This window comes from Sinocyclocheilus rhinocerous, unplaced genomic scaffold (assembly GCF_001515625.1).
Source record: "Sinocyclocheilus rhinocerous isolate Xijiao unplaced genomic scaffold, SAMN03320098_v1.1 scaffold1413, whole genome shotgun sequence".
Lineage (NCBI taxonomy): Eukaryota > Metazoa > Chordata > Actinopteri > Cypriniformes > Cyprinidae > Sinocyclocheilus > Sinocyclocheilus rhinocerous.
Genome location: NW_015639297.1, coordinates 881,904 through 898,598, shown reverse-complemented (window position 1 = coordinate 898,598; position 16,695 = coordinate 881,904). Strand labels below are relative to the sequence as shown.

Below are 16,695 nucleotides of genomic sequence, written 5' to 3'. Positions count from 1 at the left end.
GTCCCGGCAAAGGAGCGGTGAAAACGGTGAAAGCCAATCCGGCGATCCACAGCACTAAGTTGATGTATTCCCTCAGCGACCAGCACAGATCAGCTCTAGGCATGACGAAGCGGATATCGTCCTCTTTTGGAAGACCAAACAAAGTAGTTTCGCTTTCACAACGAAAAACACAGCGGCCTAGCGTGAGCGAAAGCCCCGGCTTAGCCTGAGCTGAAGCCGGGCAAGAGTGAGCTGAGGCGGCGGGGTCGAGAACGGCGGTCCCGGCGAAGGAGCGGTGAAAACGGTGAGGGCCGATCCGGCGATCCACAGCACTAAGTTGATGTATTCCCTCAGCGACCAGCACAGATCAGCTCTAGGCATGACGAAGCGGATATCGTCCTCTTTTGGAAGACCAAACAAAGTAGCTTCGCTTTCACAACGAAGCACACAGCGTCTTCAGGACATGGCGGCAGCGGCAACAATACTACAACGAGAATAAAAGTTACGCCTTCTTTCTTTGCGTGAACATTTGGGCGGCGTTATGCAAATCTTCCCACATAGTGACGTAGATATGTGGGGGCGTGTTCGAACGAGCCGTTTTAGGTAGGTGTGGCTAACTCTTAACTTTTATAAAGAATATCTCTTTGGATTTGAGACTTTAGTCTTTGCAACTTTACAGATCTTCTTTATGCACCAAGAGCTTGTAACACTCCAAAGAGAAAGGAAAAAATAAAATCGCATCATATGACCCCTTTAAAGGGTTTAGTGTATTATCAACCATAAACAAATATGCAGGTATTCACAAAGTCATTAGAAATCCAGTGGGAATAGGTCTAAGCCTGATACAGGAAATGTGAAAACACAGAATTTTGACTTCCTGGTCCAGAGAGAATGACAGAAGTTTCAAAGTGTAAATTATAATTTTAATTATTAAATGGATGCCACCTTATTGGTACAATAAAGCCCTCCCTACACCTACCGTAACCCTACCCGATACTTTATTTTCAACTTTTTGATTATTTCCTTAATTTTTATTGAAAATAAATGCCTTTACGATGTGATACGAGATTTGAAAAGGGAGAAGAAAAAAGTTCGGCAAAAGGCGGGATCGAACCCGGGTCGATCGCTTCAAAAAGCCAAGGAGTTGATGGTTTACAGCCACTTTTAACTAAAGGTAAATAGACAGCCCATATTTTTTATTCCAGGGTAAGGGCAATTCATACAATACATTTAAACTGAGCTGGTTCTTCCTGTATACGTTGATTGACAGATGTCTCGAGTGAGGTAGGTATGTGGGGGCGTGTTCGAACGAGCCGTTTTAGGTAGGTGTGGCTAACTCTTAACTTTTATAAAGAATATCTCTTTGGATTTGAGACTTTAGTCTTTGCAACTTTACAGATCTTCTTTATGCACCAAGAGCTTGTAACACTCTAAAGAGAAAGGAAAAAATGAAATCGCATCATATGACCCCTTTAAGATGGAATAGTTGGGAACATTTTGAAACAGTCTCACTATAATTTAGAGGCATTTCACATTTTTTAACCCCACCTTCACATTTACAATTACTAAACACAATGTCCAGACAAACGTTCAGTTTTCAGTTTCAAATTTCAGATTAAGTAGATAGCTGTTTAATCTTTTTATTTTAGTTCATCCACGAATCAGAGATGTGCTTTTATCTCTCGTTTTGTTTTATGGTTTTTATGTGAGGTTTTAAAGCGAGGTTGGGTTATGGTAAGGTTGGGGAATTTTTACTTTACAAATTACTGACATGGCCGATTCGCACGGGATTAAGATCACAGACAACCTCCGCAATTATTACAAATGACTGGAGGTCACCAGGTAATACTAATCCCGTGCGAATAGGGCTTTAGTCAGCCCTAATAAAACGTGATTAAATGTTAACCAGTAAAAACCATGATTAATCACTACATTATCTTTCTTTCTCTCTTAATTAATTTTTTTAGTTACTTCCAATTTATAATATATATATAGTATAGTGCTGTCAAATGCTTATCAGTTTTCTATCAGCTGTGACATATAAATCTGCATGTTTTCAAATCTGCCAAGGGCATTTTTTACCTTTATATAGGGCATTTCTTCACTAACCTCATTAATACTTCATCTTTCATTTCAAATTCTTACATTTAATCTATAATTTAAATTATAATAATGTGATTATTGTTATCTCTACGATATCAAATTAAATCATTTATACATAAAAAAATAAATTGCATTGAATAATGTTATGAGATTGTTTTAAATATTTTTTGGAATATACAAACAAGAAATGATGGCGGAAGTTATACTTTTAAACTAAATTAAAACGCCAGTAGGTGCCAGTAGTGAGCGTTTAATGAGTGAGTCACTGAGTTGTTCATTCAAGTGATTCGTTCAAACGACTGATTCATCAGATGTTTATGCATGGGCTATTGAAACTTTGACTCAACCGATTCGTTCAGAACACGGAATCATTCAGCGATGAATCGGCTGGTTTCTGTGAGATGCGCAGCGGTTCCGGTAAAATTGTAAGTGACCTAATATTATTGTACTTGCTTATTTAACTGTTTATTGAACTATTAAACAGTTCGTAATGGTGAAAACGTTGTGTGATGTTGCCTAACTAACTGTATTTTAAATATAAAAACTTTTCATTTTGATTTTTTTTTTACCTCAGCATGCTTACTTGTCTGGCGTTAATGAAGCGTTAATGTCAAGCCCCCGAGTCAATGTGCCGGGGCTGAAACCCCGGACGGCCCCGGCCCAATTTAAACCCTGTATATATATATATATTATACTTCAAATGTACCTGTAGACCCTTACGAAAAAGAAGTTTATTCAAGTGTGCTATTAGTATACTTCTTTTAAACTAAAAATAGGAAAGTATACTTTTAGTCTACTTTTTATGTACTTCTCAGAAATGGGCTTTATGTACTTCTCAGAAATATACTTAAAATGACATTTAAGTATACTTAACTTGTACTTAGAAAAAGTCTAAATATATTTTAGCTATAATTGTGCTCCTAGAATCCGTGTTTTCATTGTTATACTGTAGGGGGCGCTAGTACACATCTTCTGTACAGAATTTCCAAAAAACACAAGTGAAGAAGAAACCGAAACAACAGATGCTTCCACATGTATTCTAACACGATCATCAGACATAAAACAGCATCAAAACTATGTAACATTATGGAATAAAATGTCGACCAATAAAGAGGTAATAATAACTGTCAAGCTTTGGGGTGTTGATCGACTTTATCTACGTTTTGATTATCATTCTGAATCCAATTCATAGTCTTTTTTCAGCTTTTTGTTCAAAATGTTGTTTATTTCTTTATTTTTATTTATGAAACTTATCCACATTCAAGTGTTTAAAAAAAGAATGCATGAAGCTAGAATAAAATGTTTTTGTTTACAAGCAGATACCCTGTTCTTTTGATGTTTTGTATGTTCAGATATTCATGTAACAAAATATATACAAATTAATACCTAAATAGGGACATAGTAGTATACTTAAAGTATGATGTAAAGTTCACTTAAAGAAAACTTACGAGTATACTTGCAGTATAAAACTACTAAACTAGTAGTTTACTGAGACTATACTTCAAAGTGTACTAAAAATGCTACAAGTATTTAATTAGTAAACTATCAGTATACCTATAAGTTCACTTTTAGTATATTTGCAGTAGAAACTAAACATTTTGATGTAAACTAGTTGTGTACTCAAAGTTTACTACTGTTATACTTAAAGTATACTTAAAAGTATACTTTTATATACTAGAAAGTGGGCCAATTTAGTCCCAATGAGCATTGAAATACTTAGAACACTTACAAGTATACTACTAGTACACTGATATTTGTATACTTACTACATAAAGTATACTTAAAAATATACTTGAACTTTACTTAAGTATACTTAAATAAACTCGAAGTATACTACTTTTTGGTAAGGGGAGTTCTGAAAGTATTTAAAAGAAGTGCATATCTAACTTGCTTTCATATTTTCATCAAATCAGCCTGAAATTTATTTTTAACTTGAAATATTTTGTGAGTGTGCATTTTAATGAATATTAATTCATTAAATACACAAATACATTGCAATCAGGATTTGATTGAGAGTATAGCAGCACAAGAGAGACTGAGGCTCTGTTAACCAGGTTATATCTTTATTTTATGTTCATAATCATAAAAGAATGCATTTTCTCGCTATATTGCACAGTCATATAGTGACAATTCAGTGGTAGTTGCAAAATATGAGCACCAGGTGGTGATATTTTTTTTTATAAGCTTTGAATTTTAGCTGCTGCACAGTTTCCACCACTAGAGGCTGCTCGCCAACATATATGGTGCGGATCTCAAGATGGTAAAATATTCATCTTTTAAATTTAAGAACAGAGGGTAAATACCATAGACTGTATAAAAACAAAATACTGAAAAACTCCTTGGTTATCACAACAGCTTTCACGTCTCAGATCTATCTATAGCACTATTCCAATCATTCAGCTCAGCTTTTGTGTTGTTAAGCCCAAGCATCTCTAACATCTTTGTCCTCGACAAAAGAGTGGATAAAGTTGATCCAAACGTTACCCCTAACCGGAAAACCGCTGCAATGATGTAACTGCAACCTTTGCGGTTCCAAAACGGGGCACAGATACTTTACGCCGTCACCTTTGTAGCAATCACAATGGAGCATTAATGACGTAGTCAGGGGTTGTGAATGAACTTATTCATTTCAGCAAACTGAAAATACTTAAACGGCCTCTAGCTATATAGAGAGGAGACTGTGTTTTATTGTAACGCAGGGTAAGTTGTAACCAATTTTAACAGATTAAAAAATGAGCTCACTATCATACATCACCACCAACTTCCTGAGGTAACAGCAGACGTTGTATTATTATAGAAAATAATATTATGTATAATAATTACTTTGAACAGTGCATTTGATTACCTCGATAAATTTACCCATCAACAAAAAAGAGTTAAAGCTGTTAAAACGAATTGTGTTACGAGACTCTCTAACACATTATTTTTCTAGATGAATTAATCAAAGCTATATAAACGTGCGTGGATCTTCAAACATCTAAGCTTTCCCCCCCGCCTTTTAAAACCTAATACGGCTAGCTTTGCTCGTGCATATTAATGAGGCTCCTGACATCGTGCCGTAATTAATATTTAAGACATATGCCTTCGCCGTAGTAGAATGCGTAGTTTCTCTCCGCTCCTGGCTCAAGTAGACCAGTCCGTGTTTTTGCAAAGCCTCTCTCTATCCCACTTCAGCCTCAAAACCTTCAAAAAACCCACTAGCCTACCAAAAGGCATTCAGGAGCAGAGGAGGAGCAAAGATTTTCACTGAGAAACCTCCATCCCTGTGTGATCTCCTCTAACGGGAGAACTGAAGTGATGGCGGGTTGCGCGGAGGATTCGTGGATTTTCGCTTGACAGGCACCAGAATCTTCAGTTGGATTAGTTGATTGTTTTATTTATGGGGGATTTGCATTTACCTACTGAAAAATGCCCTTTGCCAAACGGATCGTTGAGCCCCAGCTGCTGTGCAGACATGCCATCCCTAATGATGAAGGGATACTGTTCGAGGATCTGTGCTCCATCACCAATGTGGCTCTATCCCGGACCCTGCGGCAGCTCTCCGACCTGTCCAAACACGCCTGCTCCTTATTCCAGGAGCTTGAGAACGAAATAGTCTCCACAAACCAACGGGTTTGGGCTTTGCAGAACAAAATAGGCAAAACCCAGCAAACCGCCAGTGCGCTGGATCCAAAACTGGAGGCTGTGCGTAAGTAGACTATTACGCGTAAATTATGGCTTGGAGATTTTATACACGAAAGTGTGATGTTTTGCAAATTATTGGAAAAGAATGAATGAATATGGTGGTTATATGTATCAGGTCACATGTAGACACTGCCTCGAAGCTTTGCCGAGCAAATTGTAATGTGTCACACGCCTGTATGCGTAACCAACACCTGCACCGTGACCGGTTGCGCTTTTCGCTCCGAAACGAAAAACGTCTTGACACACAGTAACCAGCCGCTGCATGTTGTTTTTAGTCTATATATGTTTGATCGTTAAGATTTTTAAGACGATAGGAGACAGTCTGGGTCGTTTTCAGCAGCTGTTTGGAGAGAGGGGCGTGTATGCCATGGTTATTTCAATAGGCACTGTTTATTAAAATGGATAAACGCAACAGCTATCTCTGCAGGTATAACATGATTTTCATTTTATTTTTTCGAGCATAGTAATAAGGAATCTGTAGTGTCTTTAAAACGCGTAATTGCATAATCACATTCGGCTGCGCTTGGATTGAAAAAATGTTTCCCCCAATTATTATGCTTATTTTTGCACATCCCATTATAAAGAAAATAAAATATTTTGTCCTTATGTCATATTAAACTGGCGCTGCACCCACCCAGCTGCTCCAACAGAATTAAATGCAAGATAAAGGATAAATCTAACCTAAAGGTTATCAGTGATGTGACATTTAAACAAGATGAGATATGATATCTTTTTCGTCCTCAAATAAAAATGACCATTTCATGAGAAAATTAGGCATTTTACATGAAACTTCCAGGTTGGGTGTGGAGAGAAAATAAATATGCCAGTTGCTTGGATGCAGCAATAAATGCAAAGCAACATCCACCTCATATCCATGATGAAATGTCTAATGCCCAGTGAAAAAGTGGTATCCATAACATATGTGATTTAAAAACCCTACTTCTGCTTCATTTCAACTGCATGGGCCGATGAAACCAGGCCCCTGCTTTGAAATAAAATGCTACAGCCTCAGCGCCCTTGTCAAGCCTCTGAGGAGATCATAGCCTCATGTGGATCATAGCCTCAGCGCTGGGTGCTGCTGTATAGCTTTTATTATAAGAGGATGTTAAGCTGCAGTGCATGGGGATAAGTCCAGTGCATAGATACAGCACTGAGAAGATGGAGATTTCCCTCTACTTTGAGGCAAAGAAAAACAAGCACATTTACAGACACATGCAATTAGTTCAAATAGGATCAAATTATTTCAGTTCGATGCCGTGTGACGTGTTTTGAACCCGGCCACGTCCAGGAATAAACTGATTTGACCCAAAAAAAGATTAAGCCATGTAGGTCAAGCTAGGACCTGCTGAAATAATCTCTTTCTCCCAGAGTGATTATTACCATCGGACCAAAACTACTTCACCCCTACAGCTCTCACAGTTGTTGCTCTGCTCCTTACAGAATCAGTGTGCAATAGTGTGTCATTTTTGAGGACTCGTTGCTATTTGTCAGGTTAAGGGGTTCATAGCATGCCATGGCCTTGTAGCTTGGCAGAATAAGGTGAAACTGGCAGTGTGTCTAGTTTTATTGGCGTACCTGGCTAGACTGACATCATCCCCGTCAGAATAAGTCAGTGTTTTCTTCTTGGCAATAATTAAAGAGCATTTGACATATGAGTTTTGCTTTGATTGATTGATGGGTAAGACGACAAAGATGTTCCTGTTTAATATGCTATCATAGTCCACAGTTTATAAGTGCCAAACTTTGATCTTGAAAATTTTATCATTGATGAAAATAATAGTCATTGTATTGACCACAAGCAATTCAGACTCACTTTTATTTAAAGCCTTTATAATTAAAATAATAAAAATAATATAAAAATAATTTTTAACAATTATAAATTAATTCAAAAATGTTCCCAAGTAATTAAACTTGTCTCTTTTTTTATTTAAAGCATCTGTATGTAGTTTTTGCGACTTTGGAGCCCCCTACAGTTAAGTGATTGGAATTCACTGTCGTAAATATATCACTGTGATAATTAGGGAAGATGGCTGCACGTGCATTTGTTGCTGCTGTAAAGCAATCCGCCCCTTTCGTGGAATTTCGTACCAATCTTATATACTCCCAGAAAGAACAGCCGTATGTGAGTGAGCGTGAGAAAGAAACAGAAGTAATTCGCCTTATTAGAAGTCAGTGTACCATCAGAATGATCTTGAAACTGATATTTCAAGGTTTAAAAAAGGACATACAATTGCTTTAACTATTTAAGCATTCGTTTTTCTTCTGGTTCTTGTTTCATAAATACATGATTCCCTAAATTTCTATATTAAATCAACATTATGGTGATGATTATATTCACTTTACACTCCAAAAGGCGTTCCCCAAACATCAAACACCTAAAGACGGTCAGAGCTTTATGTATACTGTAGTGTGGATTTCCGAGTTGAGCCCAAAATCCTGAGATCTCCAAAAGCCTGTTCCACATCAAAAAGGTACTGTTCATCCCGGTGTTATCCTGTAGTCTGGTTAATGTAGATAAAAGCAACTAATTGCCAAAAATGATGGAGTATGGACTATGTGTGTGTTTGTATGTCTCGTGATGAAAGGAGAACAGTGTTATGTTAAAGCCAGTTGCTGTGTTTGACTTTGCAGTCAAAATAAAAAGATTAAAAGCAAGGGTTTTTCAATCTTAAGCTTTGAGGAGCACAAATTTATGCCAGTCTGTAATTTATGCATTCTTTAACAGACAGGAAAATTTTGAGTTTCAAGTTTGACTCTTTCACTAACATTTAGGAAGCTGTATTTTATGTTTGAGAATTAATTATGACAAATCAGTGAGAAAAGGTGGAAAGAAATGTGACCTTGTGTTTGATTGGAAAACATTGGTTGTAAACAGTTTTGCTGGGAGTCTCCAACTGTCTCATTGTGTGGTTGAGGCGTGTGTCATAGCCCTCTATGGCTCGATTAGTGTAAACGATCCTAATCCCATAATTGCAATGTATTGTCTTGTTATTCCAGTGATGGCATGTGGTGCCAGGAACGACACCCTCCTGAATTTGAATGGACAGTTGGCCTGTAGGCAGGGCCCTCATACAACTTTATTTGTGACCTTTGCTAGCTTGCCTCTTTACATTCACTCCAGATCAGGTTATTTTACTAAATCTAAAAGAAAAACTGAAATAAACTATAAAAAAGTAATGTATTTTTTAAAAAAAACTAAGACTTAAATAAAACTATATAGACATTTAAGAAAAATGTATTCACTGAAATAAACTATAAAAAATTAATGTACCAAAAAACTAAGACTGAAATAAAACTATATGGACATTTTAAAAATATATTTAAAATGACAAAAACACAACTTATTAGAAAAGGTTTTCCCAAGGAAACCTTGTTGCAAACATCAGCCTAATGGCGCTTTTCAGGCTCAGTACGGCACGGCACGGTTCGGCTCGGCTCGGTTTGCGTTTCCACTGCAGTTCAGTACCGCTTTAGAGTGGGCGGGATTATTCACATGTCGTTATAGTTGCGCCGCCTCTACTAGCACGACTCCTGAAAAAAAAACTTTTTCATTCCGCGTCGCCCCATTAAGCTCTCGCTGGATCCGCTCCTCTGCTATCAACCTAGAGGAACGTATGTTCTTCCGCAACGGACAACAAAACTTTTTGGTTGTGCTGATTTAAATCTAGCGGTTCTTTTGCGTTTGTGTCGCAAATTCAGTGACGCAGGTAGTGACTATTCTCTCCGGCCAATCCGTGATCAGCAGAGTTTACACGTCACGTTTTGGTAACGGTACGGTTCACTTGGAACCCCAACCGAGGTGGTACTAAAAAAAGTACCAGGTACCAGGTACTGTACCCAGTGGAAAACCCCCCAAAAGTGAACCGTACCGAGCCGTACCATGCAGTGGAAAAGCGCCATTAGAAACACACTATGTACAGCACAGTAACCCAGAGTTACAATAAATAGACATAAGGGACAATAAACAGTCTATATACAAACAATAGACAAAGTCAGCATAAAATGGCTAGTGCAACATCCGGTAACAATGACAGTTGTGTGAATTGTTATTATTGTAATTGTCACAGTTTTAAAATAGCTGGAGTGAGGTGGATTGTTAAGGTATCTAGAGCTACATATGATGCAATACATGGGAAGGGGGTCCATAGGAGTCCTGTTGCTGTGTCATGTGTGTGTAAGCTGTCAGATAGTGTTGCTGACGGTTCTTACACCTGAAACTGTTCGTAAGTTTTGAGGTATTTGCATAAACGCTCCTTAGACTTGGTCCTGGTCTGTTCTTTTAATAAGAGATATTCATTCCTGAAATCTTTGAGCAGTGCATTAAAAGTGATGATAAGTACACATTGCATAACAGCCCAGAATAGGAACAGCTACAGTACCTCACACAGCATTGTGTCTAGTCTTGGATTTAATCCATTCTAGGACCGTTTTTTCTTTCTATCCTAGAAGTAAGAAGGCCTGTGATCTGTCCTCCCCAGCGAGGATGGGTAGAAATTACCTTGCCTGCCCCTGGACCTGTTTAATTAGACAAGACCTCTCCCAGAGCATACAGCCATTTGCAGGTTTTACTAATGAAGGGAAAAGATCAGACTGAGGAAAGTCGATGAGAAACACTTTTGACTTGTTACGTTTAACACCCATGCCAACGTGTTTGAGATTGGAACAGATTCATCTTTATACTGTTGAAAACTGCGCCTGTAAGACATGAGGAAACCTCTGAGGTTGACTGGTTTTTTTGCTTGCAATAATTTTATGCAATTTTTGCATAAAAGAACTCGGTGAAAACAGGCTACATGTAGTGTTATAAAAATACTAATGCTATCACAATTAATCGTCATTAATGGCATTCAAAATAAAGTTTTTGTTTACATAATATATGTGTGTGTACTGTGAATATTTATTATATATATATACACACACACATGCATATATTTAAGAAAAATATGTTATATTTGTATTTGAAATATATTTATATATAATATAAATTATATAAATATAAATATATGCATGTAAATATTTCCAAAATATATACTGTATGTGTGTTTATTTATATATGCATAATAAATATACACAGTACACACACATATATTACATAAACAAAAACTTTTATTTTGGATGCGATTAATCACGATTAATCGTTTGAAAGCACTAAAAAATACATACATATATTAGGTGCTCTAATTTGAAGTATTTAGATAAAAATATGAATAAAATATTTTATGCATAATTTGTATTACAGTTATGCAATGTAATAGCATATATAATTTTTTTATTATTTATTTATTTATTTATTTTTGCCATACCAGCACACAAAGGCAGAATAGTAACCTGGCCTGAATGAGAGGGGTTCTAACCTTTTAAAGGGGTCATATGATGCAATTTCAAGTTTTCCTTTCTCTTTGGAGTGTTACAAGCTGTTTGTGAATAGATAAGATCCCTAAAGTTGCAAAGACTAAAGTCACAAACCCAAAGAGATATTCGACGCGTTTCAGAAAGGCAGGGCATAGGAGGAGAAACAATAATGTACAATATGTGGAAAATAATGTGTTTTTTAACCTTAAACCGCATAAACACATTTCATTACACCAAATACACAAAATAATGTTCTTTTTTTAGCAACGTCATATGACCCCTTTAACAGAGCCCACTGCAGCATCCACTCTTTTTACTCTAAGAGCCCCTGGAGCCAAATTCATTGTCCTATAGCTTTAATAGCCCATCACCACACACAGACATACCCACAGGCCCCCCTACCCACACGCACTAGTGCACATTTACACCATCAACAGAAAAATATTTTTGATTGTTTGTACTGATAAACATACATGCAAATGTAAATATGCATCTAAAAGACACAAAGCACCCCAGAAATCGTGTACTCCATTTTCCACTCTCTTTTTGTCTTATAATAGGTCGAAGACTCTCTTGCTTGTTTCGTTTTGATAAGTATCATACATAAATGAGTCTCAGTGGCCTGGAATTAAAGTAGCTATGGACGGCACATCATCCTCTCAGCTTCAGGCCACTGTGTGCTCAGATCTGATTGGTCAGATTCAGAGAGCACTGCAGCCCATGGTTTAAATACTTGCCCACCATTAGCACACACACAGTCTTAGAGAACAAGTCCATTGTGAGCACTTGTACATTGCCTCCGGTCAACAGAAGTATATGCTTATACTTATATGCTTATTTGTTTTGTATATGTTTTGATGGTATTAAGCTGATGTTTGATCTAAAAGCTATATGTTGGTAAAGAGGCAATAACTTACTTTATTTATTATACATTATTTTTTGAACTAAGGTTTACTGAATAAATAATGTTCATGTTAGAATTCCAAATGCAGCATATCATGGAACATTCAGATGCTTTGTGGAATGTGGGAAATTTGGCCTGAAAAAGACATGAAAAACATGGCTTACACTTTCATTAAAAAAAATTAACCCATTTTACACGAAAAAAATATATTTACTTTTATTTTTGATGTTTAGGATGTGAAATGAAGCTCTTTTGTATGGAAGCCTGTTTCCACAATGGAATAAAAGAAAAAACTAAAATAAAAAGGGTAATTGCATTTTTTAAAATCTTACAATTCTCACAGTTTGTCTCTGAAATATGAGTTTATATCTCACAATTCTGATATAAACTTGCAATTACCAGAAGAAAAGTCCAAATAGTGAGATGTAAACTTAGAATTTATAGGAAACAAGTCAGAATTATGAGATGTAAATTTGAAATTGTAAGAAAAAAGTTATGGTAACACTTTACTTAAAGCCTTTATGTATAATGCATTATAAAAGTAGTTTTAATGCATTAATTATGCCTTGTAATGCACCTAATAATGCATTGCACAATCTCATGAATAATTGTAACCACAGTTAATACATTATAACACTTATCAATTCATTGTTACACTGTGCATTTTAAATTTGGTTATAATTATTTACGACAAGACATAATGTATTACAATGCACATTATGAATAATTATAATGCATTATACACTTTAATAACCCTTTAAAATGCATAATACTGTACATAAAGGCTTTAAGTAAAGTGTTACCAAAGTCAGAATTCTGCATGTTCATATTTTGCAATTCTATGTTTACATCTCGCAATTTTGAATTTTTTTCTCTGAAAAAAAAAAAAAGTAAGATAAAAAGTCGCAATTACCTTTTTTGTTTTTTGTTCAATGGTGGAAACAGACTTCCATAGTTTTGAGTCTTAGTTTTCAATAGAGAGAATCTCTAAACAGAAATATTTGCTTAGTTTACTTCAACTAGTAGTGGCAGTCGCACAAAAACATATGCCAGTCATTTGCTTGACTGAAGGAGCCATTCCTTAGTGCAAATTCTGCAAAGAGTGGCAAACTTCATGCCAGGCACGCGCTAGTAGGTAACTTTAAGTGAGGTAAAAGTGCTTTGTGTTTTATGTATGTGGAAATCATATTTATTTATTGATTTATCAACGGCATGTTACAACCCAAAACCGGAATTCCTGATTTTCTCATGTAATATAACAGTTTTTTTTTTACTAACGCATGGTGTAATGTGATTTGTTCTCTTGTTCTCTTAGCCTCGGGGCTGGGCAGTTCATAACATAGAGGTTTACACAATGGAATAGTAAGGAGTGTTATACCACTTCCTTTCAGGTAATTTATAATAGAGTCCAGACAAAGGGCAAGTGACACTCTCAGGTTATAATTTACTTCAAATATAAACTCAAAATGAAGTATTAGGTAGGTTCAAAGAAAGAGCGGAAAATATTTTTATGGTCTAATGGGTGATTTGGGTTAGTGTCAGGAGTTGTTATGCTGACCTGTGCTTCTGGTTGCCCCAGCAGTATTTTTCTTTTAAATGTCAGTCTGATCTCTGTAAGACTGTATTTTTGTCATTTTAGAATAGTTGAATCAAAACTATGTTTTGAGAATGCTTCTTAAGCTTAACACGTAAGAGTGAGTAATGGCTGCTGAAAATGGTAAAATATTTTAAACAAGAAAACACTTATTTGAAATTGTAATAATATTTCAGAATATTTATATTTTACTGTATTTTTGATCAAATAAACATACCCTTTGTCAGCTTAAGTTATAATTAGATATTTATTGTATAGGTGGCACCCTGTGCTGTCACTCATTCAGACAGCTGGTTAATGGCAGAGTTTAAATCCTAACCTCATAAATAATTAGTAAGACCAGCAGGTCCAGCGTGAACCATTGTTTTTTTCATTTCCATTAAAAATTCATAAACTAAGTGTATACTTGGAGGGAAGTAGGACAGGCTACAGAGGCTACAGAGTTTGAGGGATGTATAGCAGATTCGATCTTCCAGCTTTCACTGATACTTTGTCAAGACTAAATTAAACCAATAGATTATTCAACCATTAGGACCGCAGTGGCATCCACTCTCTGTCCCGACTTGTTCTAAGTGGAAGCCCCTTTCCCACATTCTACAGTACCCCCATCCTAAACGGAAGAGCACACCGAGCACAGACACATAATGAAGTCAGAGAGCACCTGTGTATGTGGGTTAGAGGTCAGCGTCTCTCTGCCAAGGAACATGACTGGTTGACTTGCAGCAAAGCATCACTGTTCTTTAATATGTCAAGCTTGATTAATGTTTTGTTTGCATTTCATTCAAATCAAATGAACATAGTGAAGAACAGATAGTAGAGTCAAATATATTTTTTCATTAATGAATGAAATATATTTATAATCAACATTTCTCTGCCATGATAGATTTATTTTTTCACTGAGCTTGTCACAATGCAATCTGGGGTTTCATTCTCTGGGTTTTCAAATAGTACAGTAGACTTATAGGTTTCCTTTTATTTAGCTGTATGAAAAAAAAATCTATTAAAATGTGACTTAATTTACAGTACATATGTAAGTATGCAGGTGAATAGTAGAGCTCAACAAGGATCATAAAGTCGACATTTTTTGCTTTCTGCCTTCTAGCCTTCTCAGTGCTCTAATTTTCCCCTTAGATTTGGTTTGCTTCTGCATTTGACAGTACATTTAATGTTTAATGCACTTTGATTTTCACTGGAGACACATCAAGGTTCTCTATGAGGTCTGTCTGAGAACTGTTCATCGTGATGGAGAAGAAATCCGCATCCTCTTAAGACAAAGCCTAAGAAATAAAGGTTGAGCTGAGAAACAGTCAAACTGGAAGTATATTGTTAGCTATATGGACTCCATTTTAGTTAGACTGAAAGAGAGAGGCAGATTTTCTTCAGAAAACAAATTATTGCTTGTTATGTACAGTAAGTAAAAAAAAAAAAAACGAAAATACTAGATGATAAATGATGTAGTAACATTATTATCAGGCATAATCTAAATCTATCTTATCTGCAAAACTGTTTTTATTTTTGGGTTCAGTGCACCAAGTTGCACCAGCCACCATGTCTGAAGACCCTAAATATCTAGAGATGTTTGGCAAAGTGAGCAATTATCATACAGTTTCCCCAAATATTGCATATAGCAATGCTCAAGAATTTGGGTAATTTTTTATACCTCGGAGGGACACCTTGGGAAATCATTAACCACCTCCCTCGATGCACTGGATGTATGGATGGGTTAAACTGCAGTTCGACTCGAGTTTGCAATCTGCCCAGACTAAGCAGCTATGCTCCACAGACAGTGAGAGACTTGTCTGTCATGACTTCTGAATTCTGTCTATGACTTTTAGTCATAAAGATCTATTAAAACCACAAAGGGGCTTCCAGATCTACAGAATAGGTAGCTGAAGAGGAGCTGGAGCTAATCTAGTGACAAGGCCACACAAATTCAACTATTTCTGCTATTTTACATTCATTACGTCAATGAACACTAACTTGGTCAAACGTTAAAAGTGAAGTCTATAATAATAATAATAATAATAATAAAAGTTAAAATAAAGTCAAATACTGTAACATCTGATACCTTCTCTGTTAAGTTTATAGACATTTTCAACCCTAAAACAGAATGAAATGCATGATTCAAAATATGGGTAAAATACCTGTGAAAAATAAATACAAATACATTTATTAGAGTGTTGTATTTATTTAGACCAATTTCAGACTTAGCCAATAGCGTACATTTGTAACTATAACAAGCTGTTTACTGGGGAATTGACTAGATGGTTTGAAAAATGGAAGACTGAGAGGTCAACGGGAAGCCTAGTAAAAGTGTGTGGGAAACCTGTTAGATAACAATTACTTTTTGAAATTTTATTGGTGCTGCTAGTGGCATAGAAATTAAAAAAACAATCAGTGGGAATCCTCACTTTCTCAGTGACCGAAGGAAAATCTCTTCTGTGTCAGAGGAACAGAAGGAGGAGTGTTTATTTGGCTGCTTGTGCTGCAAAAGAGCGGTCGGTCTCTGAAAGAGAGAGTGAGGGAAAACAGAGAGGAAAAACTTGGCTGATTGAGTCACGACAGAGGGAATAGCCGTAATTAAGACAGACAGACAGAGGGAGAGAAATGAGAGAGGGCTGTGATGATGACAGTGTATCAAAGCTGCAACAGTAAACAGGGCTGTTGTATTTGAGCCGTCTTTAATCTACACTGATTGAATCAGTGGGAGTCAGTGTGCAGCAACTCTGTTGCATTGTATGGACAACTTTCATTTAAATCAGAATTCTTCATTTGAATCTTTAATCTGAATTTTATTTTTTTATAAATTTTTAATAAAATCTTTAAATCATTATATTTTAATAAGTATAATATTTTGATTATTATGACTTTTAATATTATGATTATTAATGTTTTGATATTGTAACCAAGGTTATTTTCGTAAACGAAAACTAAAACTAAGACTAAAACGATTGATGAAAAAATAATTTCGTAAACTGAAATAAAAAAAAAACGTCAAAATATTTGAAAAACGAAAACGAAACGAAACTAACAACAGGTATTGAAAAACTAACTGAAATAAAATAATAATTATCAAAAA

At 35.9% G+C, this 16,695-nt stretch overlaps 1 protein-coding gene across 6 annotated transcripts in view; it reads left to right on the top strand.

Annotated features, from left to right (window-relative positions):
* Window positions 1-5,310: 5,310 nt before the first annotated feature.
* nhsb (Nance-Horan syndrome b (congenital cataracts and dental anomalies)) overlaps window positions 5,311-16,695 on the top strand; it is a 64,089-nt gene continuing 52,704 nt past the window's right edge. For all 6 annotated transcript variants that reach the window (XM_016566751.1, XM_016566753.1, XM_016566750.1 and 3 more), the window contains exon 1: window positions 5,311-5,770. In XM_016566751.1, coding sequence (XP_016422237.1) covers window positions 5,491-5,770 — 280 coding nt within the window. In that variant the 5' untranslated portion in view covers window positions 5,311-5,490. The remainder of the gene's footprint in view (window positions 5,771-16,695) is intronic.